Below are 26270 nucleotides of genomic sequence, written 5' to 3'. Positions count from 1 at the left end.
GAACAATGTGGATTAGGTTTGGGGCCATACAGTCACCAACACAACCATGCACCTGGGCTCTTGTAACTTGACATTAGTCACAGCCAGTTGTAAGGAATAGGCATGGCTGTGTGCCAATAAAACTCTATTTACAAATACAGATGGTAAGTTGGATTTAGTCTGTGAGCTATAGTTTGCTGACCCCTAACATAGAGATACAGGCTATAGGTTTCATTAAAAAGATCAATTTAATCTGGAGCAGTTGGAGGGAGCTTCAGAATTGCTGAGTTCAGCCTGGAAGGAAGATTTTAGACAGACATGCAAGACAGTTCCACAGCCTAGCCCTACACCTCTGGGCTCTCCTTCTATAACCTTCCTCTTGCTGGGTACTCTCCCATAATGCTGGCATTTTCATTCCTAGGCTTTAATTATGTACCATGCTTATTCTTACTCTAGAGACTCCGCACTGACTGATCTTTTTGCCTGGGAGCTCTTCCCAGTTCTCCTCCAGGCTGGCTCCTTTGGTCAACAGATCTCCTCTGGAGTATTACTGCTTTCCTAGTGCCTTTCTCGAGAAACAGGTTAAAGTATTCACCCTCCAGCCACATTGTTACCCCATCTTATTTTCCTAATGGCATTTATGATTCCTGAAATTACCTTCTTCATTTATGTGTGTGTTTGGCTGTTATCTATCTCTTCCTTCACTGCTTCCAGAATACATGCTTCATAGCATGAGATCCATGTTTATATTCTTCACTGCTGTATATTCCCAGCACCCAGACCATGACTGGAAAAGAAACAAGCAAAAAATACTTGCAGATGTGAAGGAAGAGGGAGACGGAACAAAGAGAGATGCGGGAGAAGACAGAAAATGCAAGCATGCCCCATTAGGTCATGTTTAATTTTCTCCTGTTCTGTAACTGAATAGACTATAGCTATGATTAGAATGATCCATCATTCAGTGCCCATACACTATTTCAATTAAGAAAATATCCTCATCCTGTAATTAGAGGATGATAGCACTTGGTTATGGTCATTCTTTGGTCAGAAGTCTTTCGTATTTCTGAACTATGACATGTGGTCTGAGTTATAGAATGGCTATTCCTGAAATAAAAAAATGTACACTAATCCCCATTATGTTTGATTGAAAATAAAGCTATTAGAGTTTAATGCTTAAACATATGCATTAAAGAGCAAATAATCCTTTTTCTCTAATTCAAAACTATTGTTAAATCAAGCCTTTATTATATTAATTTTATTCTTCTTCCTTTGACATTTGTTCATTCCAACCAGCTCCAAGGTTGGTGCCTACAAGCAAGACATCTGGCTGGCCTGTCATCAACAAGTGCCCAGGCTGCTTTTCTATTTGTTCCAGTTTTCCTTCCTTACCAAGACTTCTATTCCCTTAAACTGCCAGGACCAGTCATACTGAAGGCTTTCTCAGACAGCTGTAAGGTTAACAGTTTCTCTGGATTTCCCAACATTTTTTCTTTCTGTGCAAGTAAGGCAGACAGATACATTAACCTTTGACTAGATCATGGTAGTAGCTGTGGCCCATGATTCTCCTCTCTTTCCAATAAAAAGGGAGTAACATTTCACACTTGGACCCCTTAAAAATTGGTATACCTTCTTTGAAAACTATGTGGTCACTCTCTCCTCTTTTGCTTTTGCTTTAAAAGAGTCAGAATAAAGCTTCGAGCTTGGTCATAGCAATTTCAGCGACATTATTTTTTTCTTCTCCAAGATCTTGATTTTCTTTTGTTTTACATTTTTCTTCGAACTGATTTCAGTATTGATTTATAGGTAATCTTGTTGTAGGCTACCTTAGGTGTAAGAACAATGGATTAATTTTTAAATTCCATGCAACTTCTTAGCTGCTATCATTTGAAAACTGTTTCACTGAGAGATATACAGATTAAATACTTCCTAGTTGATTCCCTTCCCAACAGTTGCAACCTATTTCTAGTGCAAGCCCAAGTTTCTACCATAAACTAACTTTGGGAAAAACATCTAAACAGAAATTTTCCACGTTTTGTTTCATAACTGATATGACCTGATATAAGTTTGTCCTTAGTCTCTGACATATTCCAGAGACCAGTGTTTATTTATGAACTGTGCATCAGTACTGAGAAATGGCCAAGTGCTAAATGCATCGTCTATGACCCTCAACTGTACCAACTTAATTTATAAAATGTAACTGCTAAGCCAATAATGAGGTTCTGAACATGATCATATCTTTGCAGTGAGTCACCTTCCAACTGAAGGAAAACAAGACTGTTCTAAACATTTATAATTTCACTAAGAAATCTTCCTTGTTGCTGTAGTGATTTTGATGCTTTTTAGCTAAAAAAGTTAAAACTCTACACTGTTACTACCATGGTTAACAAACGGCAAATGGATCAGATGGAATGGATTACTAAAGTGACATGGGACTAGAGTTGTTTGTGTCTATAGCTGCCAAGATTATAGCCCAGAAAGAAAGACAGCATTAAATAGTGGTTAAGAGCAAGTCCCTGGGAGCTGCCAGGTTGGAACTTTGCCCCTTCATAGTTGAGATTTATGTGTTCCGATGTGGGGTTCAATCTCACAACCCTGAGATCATGACCTGAGCCAAAATCAAGAGTCAGATGCTTAACTGACCAAGCCACCTAGGCACCCCTTTATGGTGCTTTTTTAATGGAACATTCATTCTCACTTCCTAGGCCTTATAACATTTAGAAACTAGTGTCTAATATGTGTATGTGTCATCGTGGACAATTTTATGAACCATTCTGATTTAAAATTCATATATTATTAACCATAAAATTTAGGTTAAGTAAATTCTAATCTTTGGAGTCAAACCAAGTTGCTTTGAATGCCAGTGCTATTATGTGTTCTTTTATTAGTTGTGTGTTCTTTGGCAAATTCCTTAAGCTCTCTGAGTTCTTGTGTCTCATCTGAGAAATACAGAAAAAAATTATGCAGAGTTGTTACATAGATTTAAAGAAAGATCCTGTAAGCAAATACTTAGCATAGTCAAATGTTAATAATGAAACAGTATATTTGATGGATAATCAATAAGTACTTAGCATCAAAATATTAAATCCTGTTTACTTTCTCATTGAAATTTGGCCAGTTTCAGGGAACCCCTCCTGGCTACTCCTTCCTCATCACCATTACTGATAACTCCTACTTTTTCTAGTTTCTCTTCAGTGCATGTTCCATTTATGAAGCCATATCTTAAACTTGCTGACGTGTTTATTTGGAACTATTCCCAACTGTGTTTATGCTGTCTTCTCATTGCTGTTAAAGCATGTGAAGGGCAAAAGAAGCCTCCCTTTTTTTTTTTTTTTTTTTTTGGTTTCTTTTCATTAAGCCTTGCACAGTATTCTATGCACCATAGGCTGTTTGTTGTTTCTTAATGGATAAAAAGAGTGGTCATTATGCATTTCTTTTACTAAATGGAGGAGTAATGAGATCCTAGGCTGAGTCCATGTTGAAGTGGAAAATCTAAGTGGAACTGAAGAGAAAGTCATAAAGAAATCTTCTATAGCATAGTGTAGTATTCTGCTGAATTCAAAGGAAATGATTGTAGAAACAAAAGGGGGGCAGTGTACTAAGAACATTATCTTCTGTGGTACCCCCAAGTGAGGATTTAGAATTGGATCCAGCAGAGCAAGAGGAAAAGAACAATTCAGATAAGTAGCTCTACCAGGTAAGTAGAGAAACACTTCAGGGGTGGTGTGTGTGTGTGTGTGTGTGTGTGCGCGCGCGTGTTCAGAAGCCAAGGAAAATTTAAACTAAGAAAAGGCCACTAGCTTTTATGAGATCATTGGAAACCTTTGAAGACTGCTTTGAATACAAATTAAGAGGGGTTCAGACAGAATAGGTTATTGGGAAGCTGTAGCTGGCTCAGGAAGAAGAGAGATTTGATACAAGACAGTAGAGATGAAAGGTGTGAGGAGGGTGGAAATAAAACCAAAAGATTCTTAAATTTTAAACAATAATTGAAAACAAATAATTGAAAAGCTCAAATAAAACTGTTCTCCTTTCCAATGGCATTCTTTTTGGGATTGTTTCTTAGAATTCTTCTTATTAGCATGAGAAAAATGAGAAGTAAATCAAAGCCAATGGTCTTAATTTTTCCTAATACACAGGATGTTTTAAAGATCAAGACATGGACTTGCATGGATTAAAATGTTTTCAAATCAATTACAGTAAAACACAACACCATTATTGAAAAATGAAAGTCTGAAGCTCTAGATAATTCATCAATGTTACCCACGTTCCGTGTCATATCAAAAAAAAGAAAGAAAATTATAGGATTTTATTAAAAATTATCTGTTTTCTATATGAATAGGTCCCTCAGGATGACTGGACAGGGTACACCCCTCGTGGTAAAGACGACGAAATCCCGTGCCGAAGAATGCGGAGTGGCAGCTACATCAAAGCCATGGGAGATGAAGACAGTGGTGACTCCGACACAAGTCCCAAGCCTTCTCCCAAAGTTGCTGCACGAAGAGAAAGCTATCTCAAGGCTACTCAGCCATCCCTTACAGAACTCACCACACTCAAGTAAGTGTTTCCAGTGCTCTACTTCTTGTAGTCCAGCTCCTTGTATTAGCACCTAGAATCAGATAGTGTGACTCCTGGAGTGACTAGGGCAGAGTCCACCCTACAGTTGGAGCAGTGCAATGCACTGAATGGCCTATTGATTTTGACTTGGGGCCTGACTTGTGTATTCTAGTGCCTTCAAAGATATGGACATCCAGGTATGTTCTGCAGAGATCATAAACTGAACCCCAAACTCCAAGAAAAAGAGTTTAAAACCATCCAGAATGGCTTCTGAAATGAATTAAGATTTCTGGTCAAAGAGAAGATCTATGTATCTCAACTCTTAGATGTTTTCTTAACCACTAAATCTGAATTTTTCAGATAATTGAGTAATATAATTGGGCAGATGATCTTGGAGAAATTTATAGAAAGCAGCTATGTTTAAAAATTGGCTCATATGTGAAGGTTCTTGATATAGGTTTTTAAATTGGACACTAAACACATATAATTTATAAGACCTTAATAATGCTTGGGGGGCACATGGCTGTGACTCTTGAACTTAGAATTTTAAGTATGAGCCTCATATTGGGTGTTGAGATTACTCAAAAATTAAATCTTTTAAAAAATAGTTTTGGGTTTTGAAAAATATAAGTAGTCCTTACCTCCATTTGTGCTATTTGTAAATAGAGAACAGCACTGCAAAAGAAACTACTGAAATTGATTATTTTAAGCAAGGCCTGATTTAATTTTTAATATTATTTATGAAGAGTAAATCAGAACCTTGGAATATGTCAAGGCTTGGACCATAATTTGAAAAATATATTATGGATAATTCAGATTTTTAAGTACCTTTTCCCATATTTTGAAGAAATACATACTACTATTCATGCATTTACTTTACATTACAGAATAAAATATTAAAAGACAAAATAAATAAAATATAAAAAGGCCAAAGCTGTCAGATTAAGGAAAACAAACTAGATAATTAATCTAGAGCACTGAAAAATAGTGGACTATTCTATGAAGAAAACATTTAGATAGCAAAATATGCTATATCTTCAATAAGTAGACAGAGAGAGTCCTCTCACAAAAAAAATTTTTCAAGAGGTCATGTGGAAACTCTCCAGATTATTTCAATAAAAAATTAATACCAATGACACTAGTAAACCAACCCAAGAAAAGAAGTTTTGTTTTTGTTTTTTTTTTAGATTTTATTTATTCATTTATTCATGAGAGACAGAGAGAGAGGCAGAGACACAGGCAGAAGAAGAAGCAGGCTCTCTGCAGGGAGTCCGATGCACACCCTGAGCCAAACGCAGATGCTCAACAACTGAGCCACCCAGGTACCCTCGAAAAGAAGCTCTTCTTACTTTCCTTTGGCTTACAGATGCCCTTCCCCCTTGCCTTGATGACTACTGGTATTAGTTTTCTAGAACTGCCATAACAAAGTCCCACAAACTGGGTGGCTTAGAACAACAAACACTTGTAATATCACAGTTCTGGGAGCTAGAAGTCTGACATCCAGTTATCAGCTGGGCCATGCTCCTTGAGAAACGTGTTGAGGACAATCCTTCCTGGCCTCTTCCCAGCTTCTGGTTGTGCTGGCAATCCTTGGTATTCTTTGGCTTTCAGCTGCTGCACTTCAATCTCTGCCTCTGTCATCACATGGCATTCTCCCTTCTGTGTCTTCCCACAGTTGACTTTCATGACACCACTCATATTGGATTAGAACCCTCCCTAATGACCTCATCTGTACTTGATTAAATCAGCCACCCCCTATTTCCAAGTAAGGTCATGTTCACAGGTACTGGAAGTTAGGACTTTGATATATTTATATGGGGAATGTCATTCTGCCCATAATACTGCCACACAAAGTAAAAGTTGATCATGGGTATGAAAAATATAAACAGGTTATGTTGTACATTGGCACATCTCACAAAGGCTCAGAAAATCAAATATACCCAGTCTAGGGGGGAAAAAAAACAACCAACCTGGATTTGTAATAAAGGCAGTCCGCCAAGGTGGTTTAAAATGAGGGTGGCCAAGGATAACTTCTGGCAAATATCTTCTATGGACTTTAAAATATCTCTCCACTAGAGACCATAATAGGCAAACACAGTCCTGGTGTTAATTAACATCTTCCAGAAGAAGCGAAGAAGAGAACGCTTAGGTCATGAAAGTCATTTAGACCTTCAAGAGCTCAGTTTCCTCAGCAAGCAGTGGGTCTCTGCAACATCCAGAGTGCCTTCCACCACTTTAGTATTGTTAGTTGATCTCTCAGGATGCTTTTGTCACATGGGTCTCGGGTAATGAGACATAGTGATTGCTGCTGCTCACAGTAATACCCAGGTATGAGGAGAACCAAAAGGAATGGAGCACAAGAAAGGTGAGGGAAGTGCTCTGAGGAGCCTGAGTACAAAGGTAGGTGCAGAAATCACTTCTCACATTTATATGCCTTGGGCTACTTTCCACACACCTTCAGGATGGATATTTGCTCTGAAGTCATTGGAACTCTTTCTTTTTCATTTTGCTTCCTACATAATATATTCCTTTCAAGTCCTGGGCCCTATTTTTACAACCATCATGTATTTCTTCAACTTCTCAGAAGTTTTAAGAGCAGCAGTTTTTAAGAGTTTTAAGAAAGAGACTAACACAGATAGTGGCTAAGATGTTGGTAGAGAAGTCAGCTACTTCAGACAGTGAAAACAATCACTGAGCTGAGCTGTTAGTGAATATTTTCTTCCTCCAAACCTACGGAAATTCAAAATGGCAACCAACTTACTAGGGGACCCCTAATAAATTAGACATTTTTTTTCTTTACTCAAGATGGAATTTCACCAGACCGTCTATTCTTTAGCAAGCAAGACAACATCTGATCATCATTCAAATATGCCGTTCTTCTCTTTCCTATCATCCCATTCCCCAGGCTTATTTCTCATAGTCATGTTTGTCTCCATTCATTCCTCCTTCACCTGGCTTAGGGATTCCATTCCTCTTTACAGTATACATATTAAGCTTCCATCATACTCAACTACAGATGATTCCTGGTGAGTTCTAGTTTAATGGTTCTTAAGGAGGCACACAAGAAGCCAACAGAAATACACTATGGAGGCAAAAATTCAAACATGATATGACTTATAATCAATGCTGTCTTTTATTCCTTAATGATGTTTTGACTCAAGACCATCATTATTTCTCTAGAAGTTTGAAGCATTTAGTCCCTCGTGAGAAAAAAAAATATATATCCCCATATCCTGGAATTCTATTTCCCCAAAAAAGAAAACTATATTTTTGTTCTTACTTCTTTGACATTTAAGTCAATTTTTTTTTCCTCCTTCCTCCTCAGCAATTCACAGCTTTAGGGATGAATCATAGCCATGAACCAAGATAACTAAAATTAGCCAAGTGAGATTGGGGCAACATTTTGTTTGAGGTTTTCAACTCCTATCTTCTGTCAGAAATGTTAGAGAGAAAGCACTCCTGTACTTTCTTACATTTTCTCTTCTCTATTTTTAAAAGGCATCTTGAGGGTTTATTTACGTCACCTACTCAGTGTTATTGTGTCCAAAGGCCAGTTGAACATTCCAGAGTCACAAGCAGGCTTCAGACAGGGAACTCCATCATTGGGCCACAAAGTTTCTGTAGCTACTCACTGAGGACCATTATATCTCTCATTCCCTTGTCTTGTTCCACAGCTGGTAACAAATCCCTTTACCTCCCCATTAGCTTTGCCTTCTTTCTTTGTTATTAGCTAACCATGAACTTGAAATGGATAATCAAACATTAGTATTTTCAAATAATAACTTCTGGATGCTTAATAGTAAATTCTCAGGCAAGTCCAGAAGAGGTTTAGTGGCCAGAATCCCCTCAAAGTGTGTTGCCACAGCTTGGCTCTGATGAATTTAAACCTTAGTTGGATTTGTTATGATTTGCTATTTATTTTAGCATCGAGACTACTGCCTACAACCCTGATTAGTTAAAACCATGTCCAAATCCTGTCTTGGACTCCCCCCCCCCCAAAGAACTTTTTAAAAAGTGAGCTGCCATTTAAAAGATTCTAAAGTTAAATTCAACCATCCATTAATTCTAGGTAAATAACACTTTAAAATTTCCTCATACTTCTTTATCCCTCATCCAAGCACTAAGACAAATTTTCTCCTTGAGGAAGTAGTCATTATAATCATAGACTTTGAAAGGCCTCTGAAATTGGCAAGGAGGGCTCCAGGCTTCTTTGCATGTTTGGCTTTGGGGGTGACCAGTTAGGTAGAATGTGTAGCAACTTTGATAAACTATCTAACAAAAGATTTCAAGAAGGTTCATATTCAGTCCTAAATACCTTGAAGGTAGGTAGTTTTTCATTTTCAAGATGCTTAATCCTCTTAATAGTCATTATTTTCCTGATCCTGAACATATATATCATACATATATATAGATTAATGTCTCTGAGCCCTACCCCCCAACACACAGCCAAATATAATGATGAGCTTAGGCTGCAGTACACTAGACTCCCCACACCCCACCCACCCACAACCCCCAGGCCCGTGCAGACAGCATTAGCCAATCCCAGCTTTAGTGGATCATAGGACCCTTTCCACTGAACACAGATACATTTCAGAACCCTTCTCAACACGATTCTCCAGCCCCTACTTCTCACTGACTGATGATGCCGTAGGTTCCTGTCTCTCATTCACATGGTCTCAAGACTTTTCAGCACTACTGTATATAATTGTAAGGATGAGGTACAGAAGATCTGGGAGTTCACTGTTTAAAGACAAAAAGAGCAGTATTGGTAAATAAAATAATTTGAGAAGAGACATATGGGGTGTTCTCCTACAACTATAGTCTGGAAATTTAAAATGGATCCATCTTGGGGATCCCTGCATGGCTCAGCGGTTTAGCGCCTGCCTTTGGCCCAAGGCGCGATCCTGGAGTCCCGGAATCGAGTCCTGCATCAGGCTCCCTGCATGGAGCCTGCTTCTCCTTCTGCCTGTGTCTCTGCTACTCTCTCTCTCTTTATGTCTGTCATGAATAAATAGATAAAATCTTTAAAAAAATAAAAATAAAAAATAAATAAAATAAATAAAATGGATCCATCTTATTTTATTTTGTAAGTGGAATTGGGACGTGCCTAATTAAATCAATCTGATCTGCTTATTTTGAGAGACTGTATACAGCTGGAGCTTAGTGTTTTCACCAAGGGCATCTTCACCTCTGTTTCACCTCTGTTCTCACATCTGCTTGTTACCGTTGAGAGCTGCAAGGAAGGGCTGATGATTTTTTAAAGATTTTATTTATTTATTCATGAGAGACACAGAGAGAAAGGCAGAGACACAGCAGAGGGAGAAGCAGGCTCCCTGCAGGGAGACTGATGCAGGACTGGATCCCAGGACCTCAGGGTTACACCCTGAGCCAAAGGTGGACGCTCAACCATTGAGCCACCCAGGTGCCCCAAAATGGATCAGTTTTATATCAAGAACCCAAAACAAGCTTCTTGCCAAAGTGTCTGTTTTGGGGTATCTTCGTATAAACTTCTCACTCCCTTTTTTCTCTCTAGACATACTGTGTCCTCTGCTAGTTCCTCACATTCCACAAGCTCCTCCTGCCTACTTACAGTTCCTCAGATCCTTCTCTCCCCAGAAAAAGGGGAATTAGAGTATGTGGACATGAGAGCATTGAGATTTTTTTTTCCCTTAGGACATAAACCATGTTTAAGAACGTAGCCATATATATCTCCTCCCATCTTTGTTGTAAAGTGGTATGAAATGCCTGTTTTCCTTTGTGGTCTATTTTCCCAGATACTTTGATGTTCCTCTCCTACCTGACCCTCAGTATGATTTTACACATAACAGCTGATGCTCTTTATAATGGAAGAGAACAGAATAATATGACCTGACACTACAATAGTTTGTGACTATAATTCAGTGACATGAACTCAAGAGAGTTTCCCATCCTTTCCTGACCATAGTACTTTCTTTTATTACATTCTATCCTCCCAAGTCCCCCATCCCCAGGTTCCAGAGTAGTAAGAAATGGAAAAAAGTTTAAAACTAAAACTCATTCACTTGCTCATAGAGAAAGTACCTAAATTTGTTTCAACCCCTTGCTAGAAATAAGCCTCATTGAAAAACAAAACAAACAGTAACTGGTACAAGAAATTGCCTGTTATATTCAACTCAGATCACCATTCCCAGCTTAAGAAAAATCAATTCCTCTTTCAGTATGAATACTCTCCTCCAAATGAGATGAGCATGGGCGAGCACTGTAGTCTATACCACATCTTGGTTTCTTGCCATATAATTGCTCTTTATTTTTTTTTAAGATTTATTTATTTATTTATGATAGACATAGAGAGAGAGAGAGAGTTAGAGACACAGGAGGAGGGAGAAGCAGGCTCCCTGCTGGGAGCCCAACGTGGGACTGGATCCCAGGACTCCAGGATTGCGCCCTGGGCCAAAGGCAGGCCCTAAACCACTGAGCCATCCAGGGATCCCATAATTGCTCTTTAGAAAAGCCTGTTTGGGAAGGAAACTGACCTAGATTGGCCTGTTCCTATAATGATCATGACCTCAGAGGAAAGAAGTGCTTCTGTATCTTTGAGGAAGGTGAAAGAATGAAAGGAAATTCAGATACATTTTAGAGAAAGAAAGATTTTAAAACATAGAGTAGAGATTTAAGTTTTAATGATCTAAGTGCCTGAGTTCTAAGGACTCTACATTCCTGTTTTTTTGGTTTGGGTTTTTTTTTTTTTTAATCTTCTAAATCACCATAACACCAAAAAAAAAAAAAAAAAAGAAGAAGAAGGAGGAGGAGGAGGAGGGAGACAACAGTAGTCACTGATCCATAGAAATTCTACAGTCCCATTGGGGAAGATGCAGTAAGGCTCCCTACCCTGGGGAAGACAATGTTTCTTGATCAGGGTACAATTTGGCTCCCTAGAAGCAACTTCTTACCGTCTCCTAGCTCCCCGCCCTGGGAAAGTCTCCCATTTCTATTATCTTTCTTGACCATATCCAAGTACACATCTAGAAATGTGTGCTTCTTGGACTTCAAGAGATATTTTAGGACCACTCCCCCCCCCATTGTTACTACATCTTTTAATTTAGGCTTATAGTTCCTTTGGCAGTATAGCTCTCTCACGACTGTAGCTTCTCATCAATGGATTCTGGTGAGTTCCCTGTAAAAATCACACTCACAAACAACAAAAAAAAAAATCACACTCACAGAACCCTCCTAGAAACGATTGTTTTGCTCTGTTTGTTTGCCCTCCCACCCCCATGCCTCTATCTAAGATCAACTTATTAGCTGCTTCCCTCTGAATCATTTTGTCTAATCAAAGTATTTACCTAATCGTATCTTCATTCTAAATCATGTGACTCCATTCAAAGGTTTGAACAAGAGGGTGAGGCAGTCATATCCTTGACTTGAACCTTGCCCCCAGGGTAGGTTTTCATTATATCTTCATTACTCAAATACCATATCCAGTTTACCTTTTACAAATTGAGTTAAAATCAGCTCCTTCTTCCAAATCCTTTAGGTTTTTGAATGTCTAGCCTCTTACAGGCTACTTACAGTCTAACCAATTCTTTTCTGGATTTCTTTCAAACTGCGTAACACCTTGTTGAAGGCTGCCAACAGCAACCAACACATGCTATTAACATTGTGTTTTGCATCTATCTCCCCTATAGTTATGAGTTCGCTTATTACACCAACTTGTTGCAGACAACAGTTTACCAAGCGATTCACCGCTGCATAACCTAGATCAGAATGTTTCCAACCTCTAATAATTACCTTGATGCTCCATACCAATTTCTGAAGCTATACCCACATATATTAGGGTATTTTGTTGTTGCTATTTCATAAGCATCCCATTTCTGGTACTAATTTATGTACTAGTTAGGATAGACTAGGTTATGCTCTGTTGATAAAAAACCTCCAAATCTCAAAAGTTTCTTTCTTGCTCACAATATGGGTCCATTGTGAATTGTCAGGAGGTCTGCTCATTGCAGTCATTCAGATACCCAAAATGACAAGAGGGTATATCTCAATTGGTGCTTTCATGGTCACTAAATCAGGAAAAGGGAAGGTGGTGAGTTGAGCCCTATTTCCTAGAAATGATGTGTGTCATTTTTTGCTCACATTTTATTGCTAAAGCCATCCACATGACCACCCTGATTTACCAGACACAGAGGTGTAATACAACTATGTGCCCAGAAAATGGAGAGCTTGGTGTATTTGGTGAACAGCTGTAATGGTACTTCAAGGTCTCTGTTAATGCTGTTCCTCACCCTATCCCCCAGAAAAGCCATCTCCTCATCTATTCATTCAATTAAGATTTATTACAACATATTGCTGAAGAGCACAGGCTCTGCAATTACCTGGGTTCAAAATCATAGCTTTATCACTTCTAGGTGTATTACTGTGAGGAAATAATTTAACCATTCTGTGCCTCAATTTCCTCATCAGTTATACAGGGATAATAATATTTCCTACCTCAAGAATAATTGTGAAGATTCAATAATGTTACATACACAAAACTTCAAACAGTGCCCAGCACATGGTAAGTACACCATACATGTTAGCTATTACCATCATTATTATTATTTTCGACCACCTACTATGTGCTAAGCATTGGGATACATCAGTAGTCAGGGTTGCTAGCATAACAGAACTTACAATGTAATGGGGGAGAAGAGTAAGAAAAAATTCTTAATTCTTTTGGATCATCCTCTCAAATGTAACCACTCCCTGTTGGGTACTATTTCTTTCTCTGGAGAGTTCCTGAAACACTGAATTCAAAGATTTCTCAAGGTAGATGTAGCCTTCTGACACATGCTTCTATTTTCTCTGTCCCCACATCATGCTATCTGAAGTAGTGTTTGCGAAGTACTGGCACAGGGTCAGCCCTGAGGAGGTGCTAAATGAATGTTAACTTACTGTTGAACTATCCCTAAATGCCTCAGGTGGCTTGAACAGTAGCTTCGCGGAGTAGTTTTAACTCATATCTGTCGAGTTGAATTTCCAATGCCCACCACCCATTGGCTGTGTTTGTGTTTCCTCTTACTCTTTACCCTCCCTGTGCTTCTGAATCTGTGGTTCTCTGCAAAGCTCCCTGTTGCTTCTCAACCCTACTTAGCATTGCCAGCCCACCTGGAGGCTGGGAGCTCAGTCTGGCAGGTACACATTAGCATGTTAAAAATATCTATGCAGCCATCCCAAGTGTTGTCATCCATGCTGAACATTAGCATATTTCTGTTAGTTCATCTGGGGAATCCCTACTCATTCTAGATCCATTAGGAGGAGGGGAGAGGCTATAAGACCAACATTAACTAGACCTTTTAGAATTGGAGGATTCTCTGCAATAATCACATTAATTTCTTAGCATTCTTTCAAATTGATTTGCCACTCAAAATAAAACAATGAGGAAGAAACATACTTGATCATCTACCCTGATAACAATATTTTAATTTTCTTTCAAGCCTAATTTTCAAGCTAAAAATGATTAATAACAGCTTATCAAGTGTTTTCAGTGTATCTCATTTGATCCTCCCAATGGTCTCAGAAGGAATTTAGAACTGATTTTTACCAACACTTAACAGATAAACCAAGGGTTCCACATGGTTTTGAGCCTCAGGAGGTAGGGCCCAGCTTGGTGTTGGGTCTTAGGCTCCAGCCATCTGCTTTCCACTCTACCTTTCATTCTTCCACTGCTCTGGGGACTCTTCTCTGAGTAAGACTATCTTCACCATCTGGACATTGTTTCTGGCTTTCAGTTCAGAAACTTCTTTTAGTTCTTTGGACCACTTCTCTTTCCCAAAAGAAGCAGAAATGAGAGTTCTAGGCATAGATCCAGGTTACCACCTGCATATGAAATTGCCACTACCTCAGTAGCATCATCCCTGGGCCAGATTTTAAGAGAGATGGATGCTGTGCTGTGGATTTGGGCACCTGAGGAGACTGGGCTGATCCTAGAGCTCATGTCTGGAGAGCCTGAAATTCAAAAGCCAAGACAGAACCACTTTCTTGTGTTGTTTCCCTTGCTTCTTTTCACTCAGTGGAGATAGATAATGTCAGGGTTTCAGAGTAAGAGAAGCTGAGAATTAAAATAACCACATTCTTTAAGTCTGAGATCACGCCTCTCTTCATTAAAAGGAACCACTCCATGATGTTGGCTGGTCTAGTCTGCCAGTGAGAACCAATGGTGTGCACCTCTTCTCCAATTCGCTCTTGTCACTCTGGCAACTTGACACTGGCCACGATGAGAGGGTTTACACTACAGAAATCAACAGACCTTACAAATCAGAGATTTCTTTTTTCTTCCTAGAAAGCCAGTTTTTAAGCATTTATTTACCAGTTATCTTCATGCAGCCATCCTTCAAAGACAGGACAAGAGGGAAATCTTAGAAGTAAAGCCCAGAAAAACCTCAGAGATTATTCCAGCCCAGTTATATTATGAGGAGGCGGAGGCCCAGAGAAGAGACTTGCTTAAACTGTTTGGCAAATTTTAGTATCCAAGTCTTCTCATTCACAACTAGTAATAATTCTTACCAGAGAAATCAAAGTTTTCAAGCTGCTACATTCCCTGAGGGGGACAAGAGAAAGATACAGCTGTGTCTCTACTACCTGTGATTAAGTGCCACCAAAATGGAGAAAACAATTTTTGTATAATTTGTAAGTTTCAAAATAACATTAATTGTTCAGAAAATAGAAAGCTATTCTGATAGAAAAAGCAGAGGATGCCTTCATGAGAGAGAAAGGATTCAGCATGGAATTTAAATAATTACCCAGAGATAAGAAACTGGGCAGGGGAAACACTTCTGAAGAGAAAGGAACTGAGCTCACTGCCACAGGAGTGTTTAAAAATGGGAAACTATTGTTAGAGAGTAAAGACTTTCACCAGCAAGATCCTTAAATTAGAGAATTCATTTTGTTTGAATCTAGTTACTGATAGGGAACCATTGATGACAGAGGAAGAAAATAATGTCAGTGTTGTTTTAGAACAATGACCTCTGTGGCATGTAAAAAAAAAAGAAGCCAATTACAGGAGAATTTTTTTCCCATCTAAATAAGAGAATGATCAACATTATTTACAGGGGGATCTATATCTGGAAGGATGTTTGCTAACATCTCAGTGGTCATTCTCTCTGTGAGGAGACTTTATGGGTGATTTTCCCCCTTTCTTTTGCTTTTCTCTATTTTTTTTTCTTTTTTGTTTCTTTGGGGGTTTTTTCCCCGTCATCACTGTGTAGCTAATTTTAACAACAAAAATCACCTCAAACGATAATGACTAACACCTAGAAGCACTTCCTATACGCCAGTACAAATAGTAATTCTACTGGTACCTCCAGGCAGGAATTCTTATTATCCTGAGTTATACAATAAGGAAACAGACATGGGAGGTTAATGGACTTGCCCAAGTTCACAGAGCTAGATGTCCACAGCCAGGCTTTAAATCTAGAGCCCACATCATTAACCACTGCACTACACTGCCTCTGGATGTGAGAGACACAGGCAGACTGTGAAATCAAGTTAATGAGCCTGAGGAAAGTTGTACTGATCCAGGCATGAAGTACCAGAAGTGTAGGCTAGGATGATACCAGAAAGGCCTGGTATGCAGAATTACACAGATAAAGATTTTTTGATAAAAATCAAAAGTCAACCAAGAATGGGTCATGTCCCTCATTGTTATTTTCTCTTGTATATTGTGGTAATACTTTATACCATAACAAATTTTATGCCTACACATATCTCCTTTCTGTTTTTATTATAAAAATAATACTCCTAAGACTTTCAACAGCACCAACAAGTATTTTAATAATATGTAAAAGTGGCTCAGTGGTTGAGCATCTGCCTTTGGCTCAGGATGTGATCCCGGGGTCCTGGGATCAAGTCCCACATCAGTCTCCCCGTGGGGAGCCTGCTTCGCCTTCTATTTCTCTGCCTCTCTCATGAGATACATGAATAAATAAATAAAATCTTAAAAAAAATAATAATATGTAAAAGCCTTCCTTCTTGTCCATCCCTTTTTACCGCTGAGAGGTAAAAATTTTTACCAATATTTGTGTATTTCAGAAGTGATCTATGCAGATGTTATTTAAACATATGTCTATACTTTATATGCATGGTTCTGCAATTTGCTCTCTTTGCTAAAAACTATTTCTTAAATATTGTTTCACATATGTGCACATACATTTTTTTTAAGAAATTCTTTTTGACCACTGAAAAGTATTCCATTACAGAGGTAAACCATAACTTAGGAGAATATTCTTTGCATGGAGAATATTCTTTATGCAAAGCCAAAGAAGGCAAAAAGGCTGAGTTATAAGAAAAAGAATCATTGGAGTCTAAGTCTTAGGTAAGAGGGCAGGAATGAGTAAGAATTTTACAGTAATCTCCATAAACGTGAAGCTTAGGATCTCAAAGCACTTGATCATTTGAAGAAAATGAAGCCAAAACAAAAAGCATGATGTCAAGTGAAACGTTCCCAGCCATCAAAATCAAAGAATATAATATAATCACAAAGGCTGCCTTTTCAATTCCTTGCAGGCAGGACTGGGTTCTAAAACTATGCCACTCAGGAGGTAAATACAAACAATTCACTACTGCAAAAACAATCCAGGTGACCATTGTAAAAATAAATGAATTTTTGTTTGTTTTTTTCTTTTTGTGACCTATAGTCATGGTGATATATTTGATCAATAGCTAGAAATTTCCAGCTTATTTTCCTTTTTGAATATTTTGAGATCGGCTGAGTGGTTTAGAAAACAGATTAAAATCTTCCTATTCTTTCCCTAGCTGTCATGAAAAAAACAAACAAAAACAAGCAAAAAAGCAATTATCTTAGGCAAAGGAAAGTCCTAGTATTAGCAGGAAGAAAAAGTGACCCTTGAGGGGAAAAAATCTTAGGTTTTCTCGTTTTGTTTTGTTTTCCCAAAATAAGGTAAATCTATTAGATGCATGTGCTGCTTGACCCCCCTGGACCATCCCTGAGTTTATTTAAGTAGTTACTATGGCAACCACCCACGCTTTAAGTAGCTGAGCTTGAGTATTGTGGAAAATAGCTTGCTGAGCTTCTGTCTGGCTCCCATGATCATTTCCTGTACCCTGATCATTCTCTGTACCCTGGAGAATAATGGTTTTTGTTCTCCTTTATTTTTCTGTAAAGATTTATTTATTTATTTATTTATTTATTTATTTATTTGAGAGGGGCAGGAGAGAGGCAGAGGGAAAAGGAGAGGGAGATAAGCAGACTCCCCACTGAGCACAGAGCCCAAGGGCTGGGAGAAGGGCGGGGAGCTCCATCTCAAGACCATGAGATCACAACCTGGGAGCCAAAATCGAGTCTAATGCTTAACCAACTGAGCCACCCAGGAGCCCCTGTTCTCCTTTATTTAAAGAAAACACACACATACACACATATCACACACACTTTTTTTTTTTAAGATCTTATTTATTTATTCATGAGAGACACAGAGAGAGAGAGGCAGAGACACAGGCAGAGGGAGAAGCAGGCTCCATGCAGGGAGCCCGATGTGGGACTGGGTCCTGGGTCCCCAGGATCAGACCCTGGGCTGAAGATGGCGCTAAACCACTGAGCCACCCGGGCTGCCCACACACACTACTTTTTAGATGACATGATAAAGTAATGAAAATATAACGGTTGCCATTTGAGTCTGCTGGCTCCCCTCAGCCCTGTGAGATATGGGATAATTTCAGGAACCAGAGGAGTGTGGTGAAGAAACCCCAGTGGGGACAGTACACTTAGCCACTGCCCCACCCCTTACCTTCTTCCTTTCCCCATCAGCACAGTGCCCACCCCTCAAGGGCTCACCATGACCATCAGGTCAAAGAGCTGCTGATATAGAGGTAGCCCAAAGTAATAAGAAAAGGCAGCTCTGAGGACAGATCTGGACTTTACCACTTTGCAACCTTAGGCAACTTACTTCTTGGGGCATGGCTTTTGTTGTTGCTTTGTGGAGTTTCACCGCAGGGGAGATTCTCATTTCTAAAAATAGTTCTAACTATTTATAATTAAATAAATATTGTGAGAATTCAATGAGCTAATATGAAGCACTTAATCTGAGATGTTTTATCCAGTAAGCATGTCTATAGTGTTTCCTGTGCACAAGATACAAATTTTACTTAAAAATAAAGAAACAAACAAACCTAGAAGAAAAAAGACAACTGGAAAACCATAAAAACAGATACATTTACAGAGAATAGATTACTCAAACACCGCCATGTGCCAAGCCAATTAGGTAGACCTTGGCCAGGTTCTGTGAAATTCTTCCTCCTTCCCAAATCCATCCTCGACTATGTTTTTCTTCTATTTTGTATATGCCCCTGATCCCCTGTATGTTCATCCCTGGTCCCAGGATCCGAATGGAAGGTACTTCCCTGGCTGACCTGAAAGGCCTCTTAGCTGAGGGAGCAGTCTGCTTCTACCAAGCCCTCCCCATTTAGACCTATACGACTGAGGACATATTATGTCTTCCCTGGAAATCCTGTCTGTGTCCCTTTACCCACTTCTCACTGATACATCTCCTCTGTTGGAAGATTTCACTGGCAGGTAGCTGAGACTGATCTATGGTTTGGTGAAGTTCAGTGTTTTGCTTATTGTTCTAAATGAATATCTTTGCATGTGTTTCCCGAAAATCAATGTCTGAGGAGTAAGGATTACTGAGGATCAGATGCTCATGATGCACTGATTCCTTGACTCACTTGGCCAATCTGGGTGGAAACCAACCCTTCTGATAGTGTAGGATAACCTACCTGATCCACCACCAAGAATGTTAAAAATGTCCTGTTTCCATCCTCACTAGCCTTTAACACTAGGAAGTTTTCTTTCTTCACATTTTCATCCTCTGATCTACACCATCAGGCAGATTCACTGGCTGCCTCTGAGTACAATAGTTCAAGAAACCATAGTGTTAAGCCACAGGAAGGAGAAAGTACTAGTAAATGCATTCTTTCATTATTAAAAATGAATTCTGGTGATTATTTTTACCAACAAAGGACCTGTGGCTATAATTTGCTTGAACAGCATGATGAGAACCCACCAGTTCCCTTCTCCAAGGTGACTTCAGCTCTTAGCTTAGTGACTGAGAGCTTGTGACTGATAAGTCAATAGCATTCACAGACCAAGATCAGATGGCCAATTTTTGGTTTCCTCCCAGGATCTCCTGAATGTACTGTCACTCGGTGCACATTTTCTCTCTTCCAGGCTCCTGAAGAGAACACACTATCCAAATCCTTTCAATGGAGTGCCAGAACTATTGGAAACATTTTTCCTACGCACTCGCTATAAGAGTATTTTATTTTTATGTCATTTTATAGTTGTAAAAGTTTGTTATTTATGATCTCATTTGATCAGTAAACAGCCCCCCTTCTCTGCAGGAGAATCCACTCCACTACTTGAAGGGCATGAGCAGAACGGGGCTTAGCTCAGGTCTTCTGACTCCTCAGGCAGAATATTTTCTAAAATATTAAATGCCAATGAGAAACAAGTAAGAGACAGAATTCTTAAGAAGAGAAAAGCATTGTGTCCTCCAAATCTTCACTATGGAAAAGTTTCAAAGAGCACCTTGAGTCTAGAGCTCTACATGCTGTGCCTATCTTACTCACAAATTAATTTATCTCTCTCAATCTCCATACTAGAACCCAGGACAGATGCAAAGGAAAGCCATCAGTAGTCACCCTCCATGATGAGATTTGCCTGAAGCTGCTGGGGAAACCTGGCTGTCAACTGGCAATAGCCCAATAGCCATGATTCTTACCTCCTTAATCATGTTAACCATTTTATCATCAGATGACGTCTCTCTATCCTCGACCAAGTCCTGTAGCCCTGCTCATTCCACTTGTTCAGCATCTTAGCATTGCCAGATGCCTAAAGAGATCATATCATGAAAGAATAATAAATTGTCTTGTGGGTTTTGGTTGGCATATACAAAGAAAACACGTGTGTTATATTTGGGTAATTTGTATTCAACAGGCCATGCAACTCTAAGAGATAAATATAAGAGTCAAAATATCTGTAATGATATGTCACTTTGCCCCCAATAAAAAAAAAATCCCTGTCTTTTTCAAAGTATTTGGGAACTTCTTCTGAGCTTCTCATGACATCCAGCTCCCCTGTCACTTAGGACACTCAATAAGTGCCTCTGTGATCCATAGAGTGTTAAGGGTGACAACTCAGAAATGACTGGTAACTCATGAGGAATGAAGTTGGCTGAAGATACTTCCTCCTTACCAATAAATAAGTTTTCATTGGACCATTCTACAGTCCCTAAGATATTCTGTCTTCTTCAAGAGACATTATTCCATCATGCAGGAACAAATGTACGGGCCTCACAGTGGGACACAAGGAGCCAGTAACTTTGCAGAAGTCAGCATGGTGGGAGAGGAAACTAGTGACGCACTTTCTCTCCACCATATGCTATCAAATTAGCCAGATCCTGTGTGCTCAGAATTGGCAGAGCTTCCTCTGCTGCTGGATACATTGGACAGTAGCTCACAGCCACGCAGCTACCTTGATAATTAGGTGGTGTCCCTGCCAACTTTTGCAATCTGCCCTCTAGGAGGCAGCCAGCCAAAGCATGCCTCGGTGGCCATGTGTGAGCCCATGTGGATGATTCTTACATTCTTGTATGTGAGCCTTTCCTGCCCCACACAAATCCCCCAAGTGTGAGAAGCTCTCTTCACACATAGCAGAACTTTCTACATTCAACATAATGTAAGTGCCAAATGGGAAACATCCTGGCTTGGTTACTCATGGGCTCCTCTGCAGGCATCACTTCCCATTGCCATAGTCATGTTCAGCAAGGTATTAGGAGCACGATTTTTAACATGGAGAGTTCTGAAGTCAGATAAAGCATATCCATGCCTATGATTGAGATGGGCTTCAAACACAGATCACAGTGAACTACACGGAGTCTCTTATTTATATGTTATGTCCTGCCTTATTGCTGGTCCCTTAGCTGCCTCCCATGCTGGCATGGTTAAGAAGGATTAAAGGAGGAGCTAGGTGGGGAAGGGGATGGTATGAGGGCAAGCAGTAATAACAGATCACCTGGGCCCTAGCCACCCACACCCCACCATTGAAAGGGGAAAGGAAGAGATGTATACAGTTAGGAGTGAAACATTCAAATGTGTGGGATATCTTTGTTCATTTATTTGTCTATTCAGTAAGTGCTTAATACCTGCTGGATACCAGACACCACAAGAAACAAAACAGATAGTAACCCCATGGAACTTTCATTCTAGCAGAGTAGACAAAAATAAGTAATGTAGATAAGGAGAGGACAGGTCAGATGGAGATAAGTGCTGGGAAGGAAAAAATTAAGCAGGAGAGGTGCCTTTCAGACAGAGTGGCCCTGAGAAGCCACACTGAGAAGTCTTTGGGTGAAGACCTGAAGGAGGTGAGGGAATAAGGTTTGCAGCTGTCCAAGGGAGAAGGGTTCAGGCAGATGCAATGAGTGCAAAGTCCCTGGGGCATACCTGGTATGTTTAAGGCATAGCCCAAGGGTATGTGTGGCCAGAACAGGGTGATGGGTCCCAGAGTGAATGGAACCAGTGTGATGACAGGCCTGGACAGCACTGTGGGTTTTGCTGTGGGAGATGGGAAGACATGAGAAGGCTTTAAGGAGAGGAGTGGCCCTGTCAGAGAATTTCTCTGGCTGCTTTTTGGAGAAGAAACTAAAGGGGAACAAGGATAGAAACAGGGGAAGGCTAAGACAGCATTCCAGAGGAGGGGTAACGAGGGCCTGGATGGTGGCAGCATCAGGAGGCAGTGGTCAGACGCTGCCTCTCTTCTGAAGGCAGAGCTGATGGGGATCAGAAGGGATCAGATGGGGATCAGAAGAAAGAGCCAAAGCGAGAGTTCTGGCCCCAGTGGGGACAGGGAAGTGTGAGATGGACAGATGTGGGAGGAAAGGATGGGAGGAAGCTTCCTTCTGCATATTCAAGTGTATACAACCAATCAGAAATCCAAAAAGACACTTACTGGCAACTTTGTTAAAGGCCCGACAACTTAGGCCAGGGGAGATGACAAAGACGAGACGTGCCTCCCCTCGGGCATCTTACCTGCAGTACCAGGGACTCCCCAAAGCCCATAGGTGTCATGTGGAGTCGAAGACACCTCCACTGCTAGCAAAGAGTGGGGACAGTCCCCAAAGAGGTGTTTTTTTTTTTTAGATTTATTTATCTATTTGAGAGAGAGAGAGAGAGCAGCAGGGAGGAGTGGAGGGAGAGGGAGAGAGAATCCATCCTCAAGCAGATTCCCCACTGAGCTGGGAGCCCAAGGTGGAGCTTGATCCCACAACTCTGAGATCATGACCTGAGCCAAAACCAACAGTCAGACACTCAACCAGCTGAGCCACCCAGGCGCCCCCCCCCCGGGCCCCCGCCAAATAGGGTTTTAATGGGATTTCATTTATGTCTTTCTTTTACAAAATTGCCTGTGGAGTATATAGGAAAAACACAGTGACTTTTAAAAACATGAATCGATAATTATTTCAGAAAATTATAAATGCTATAATAATTTCTTACAAAATAGGTCCTAGTGCAAGCTAAGGCTCCGCATCACTGTTTCCTACTGTCTTCCCAAGCTTAGTCACTAACCCAAGGTGAAGCTTCTCTACAAGGTGCTACCAACTCAGGGCTCCAAAAAGGACCTATCCTGCTCTGGGCCACTAAACATTAGAAATATCAAGCCAGAATCTCTTCTGCGTAGTCCAGGCCCCATGAAACATGACCTCGCAGAACAACTACCAATAAGTCTAAGAATCTGCCCATTTTTACCATAACCCACCTGGCCACAGGTGAGAGACAAGGCTGGAACCCCCACCACAGAGCAGCAAGTTCCAAATGGGTAGAGTCGGACATAGGCTGTCCAGTCCTTCGGCTAGGCCATCTTGCTAAGTCACATGGTCTGTCTTAACAGGGTTCCCTAGAAATGAAACCTGAAGCAACACTTCCATGCTCTCCATGGAAGGAGGAGGAGGAAGAATGAAGGGAGGGAGGTGTGAAGCTGGGAAGAAGGTAAAGCAAATACAACGTGAGATGGTACCAGGTGGGACAGTGCTTTGTGGGAAAACCTACCTGCTCGTGTGGTTCCCTGTGATGTCTCTGGAGAGCAATATGGAATCCCCTTATGCTGGAACAGTCCATCAGAGAGAGAGAGGCAGGCAGTTCATCCGCTAGCTCCTTCCAGTTCTGGTCTTTCAGTGGTCAACACTTGCTCCACAGGGTATTAACCAGGCCACACATCTGAGTGGCAATATTTGGTCCCTCCCGTCACCCAGGAAGGAAGCCTGAGTGTCCCCAGGCCCAATGGTTTATGGGGAACAGAGGCTGAGGGGTCAGGCGGGGCCCAAAGGATGTAACAAGTGCATCAGCATGATCCAGCACATTATCCTAGCAGTTGAGCTAATTCATGCTCAATCTGGGTTGACCCCAGCACCCAGGGAATCCAGTCTGTGTCAGGAGGCATGGCAGGAGTGACTTCAGGCAGTAGTGACACATGCTGTCAGGTCAATGGAGTTACCCTGTCCCTCCTGGTCTGCAGTGGATGCTGGGCCAGGAAGTGAATTACAGAGCTCAGGGTCCCACTTCCAGGGTAGAAGGGGTTGAGGAGCAACGGGAGAGGACATAATCGCCACCAACAGGATAGGTATGACACCAAGGCCGAATGTCCCATCATAATGTCTTAAGTACACACAGCTCGGCTTAGGGAAAACTGCTGCCCTGTAGACCTGTGAGGACCCAGGGCCAGCCCATCATGCAGCTGGGGTATGGCTTCCTGGGAGAAGACACTGCCACGCTGGATATGGATCCAGTTAGAGTCCTAGGCAACTAAAGGTGGAGGGTCCCCTGTGAGAAGGTGGGAGTGCTTGAGAGCTGACACATTGCTTTGCTATTAAAAATGATAAATTGTGGGGTGGCCCCAATGGCTTAGTGGTTTAGTGCTGCCTTCAGACCAGGGTGTGATCCTGGAGGCCGGGGATCCCACGTCAGGCTCCCTGAATGGAGCCTGCTTTTCCCTCTGCCTGTGTCTCTGCCTCTCTCTCTCTCTCTGTTTCTAATAAATAAATAAAATCTTTAAAAAAAAAAAGATAAATTGCGAGGATCCCTGGCTGGCTCAGTGGTTTAGCACCTGCCTTCGGCCCAGGGCCTGATCCTGGAGTCCCGGGATCAAGTCCTACGTCAGGCTCCCTGCATGGAGCCTGCTTCTCCCTCTGCCTGTGTCTCTACCTCTCTCTCTCTGTTTGTGTCTCTCATGAATAAATAAGTAAAATCTTAAAAACTAAAAAAAAAAAATTAATAAATTGCCTATTTTCCTTTTTTTTTTTTTAAAAAAAAAGGTTATTTATTTATTCATGGGAGACCACACAGAGAGGCAGAGATATAGGCAGAGGGAGAAGCAGGCTCTCTGCGGGGAGCCCGATGCAGAACTCAATCCCAGGGCCCCAAGATCAGGCCTGAGCCCAAGGCAGACGCTCAACCACTGAGCCACCCAGGCACCCCAATTGCCTATTTTCCATTTTAATTGTGCTTCCTTTTAATTGCTCACCCTGAGCAATGGGCTTTAAACTGCTGAGACTGTCATACTTTCTAGGAAAATAGATTTTAATTCATATAAAATACGTGGCCACTTATGTATAATACCAGGCATTACATAATGATTATCACTGACACCCATGTCAATATTCTCTGTGTTTGTGCCTGAATAAGGTTTCTATCAACATCCACCACCACCTCCTGCTTCACACACAAATACACACACACATATATCATCTTGTTTCAGTGGGTGGAATCATGCAACACAGACTAAATTTGACAGCCCTGGATTCAAGCCAGCTTTGTGAGTCCATAGCCCACTGTTCTTAGGAGCCACTTTGCGCTTTCTAACGCCACTGCAGTAACAAATGTGTATAAAATTATGAGGAAAAAATGCTACTTTTCACAGCTTTCCCATCTATGCTGATTCCTAGTGAGTACCACTACGCTACACTGAGCCAATTTTGATTAGTAATTATCATCATGCCTTGCAAAGTTGCTAGAAGATAAGGTGCTTGTCAAGTATATTATTACAATGCCTGTACCTCCTTTTCCAAAGGATATCATTTTTCATATCCTGATGAGCTGCCACCAATTCCCCACCTGTTCTCCGGAAACATCATCAGAGTTGACAGGTCTTTATTGCCTCAGCCCAAAAGCCATGCCCATGGCATACCATGGAGGTGAACCTGCACTAATTGATTCTGTCATTTCTAAGAGGCAGAAACCGCATCTGCAGGAGCCTGGTTGGTTCTTTTGTTTTAATGAAGCAAAAGTAGCTTCCATGTTTGTCTGTGCCTGTCTGCAAAGTGACAGTGATTTATCTCATGCTGAAAGCAAGTTCAGGGGACTCCTTGAGCAGCACATAAATCTACCAACCCCCTGTGACAGATGCTGAAGTCCTGCCAGATACCCTCACAATGAGTCCTTCAGAGGAAACCTTGCTCACCTCCCAATCCCGAAAACTTAGTGCCCGATTCGCGATCCCTCTGTCCCCGCACCCCCACCCCACCCCCCAGATTCCCTTTCCAGGTTCTGTTGCGGCCATATCGTGTTTAAAAGAAATGCAAGCAAATACACTTCCACTTCCTTCAGTTAAATCTAGTGTCTGCCTCCTGCTTTCCCTGTACAAGCTAGATAATAATCACAATCCAATCAACTTTCTCATTTTAGAGACTAGAGAAACAAAGTCTCAGGGAGATTTT

General features: G+C 40.8%; 1 protein-coding gene across 11 annotated transcripts in view; it reads left to right on the top strand.

Moving 5' to 3' along the window:
- DLGAP1 (DLG associated protein 1) overlaps nt 1–26270 on the top strand; it is a 327004-nt gene that overhangs the window by 59799 nt on the left and 240935 nt on the right. For all 11 annotated transcript variants that reach the window (XM_055323707.1, XM_055323706.1, XM_055323710.1 and 8 more), the window contains one exon: nt 4319–4533. In XM_055323707.1, the coding sequence (XP_055179682.1) occupies nt 4319–4533 (215 nt within the window). The remainder of the gene's footprint in view (nt 1–4318; nt 4534–26270) is intronic.

This window comes from Nyctereutes procyonoides, unplaced genomic scaffold (assembly GCF_905146905.1).
Source record: "Nyctereutes procyonoides isolate TBG_1078 unplaced genomic scaffold, NYPRO_anot_genome, whole genome shotgun sequence".
Classification (NCBI taxonomy): Eukaryota; Metazoa; Chordata; class Mammalia; order Carnivora; family Canidae; genus Nyctereutes; species Nyctereutes procyonoides.
Note: the sequence above shows the minus strand (reverse complement) of the source record. Positions and strands in the feature narration are given on the sequence as shown.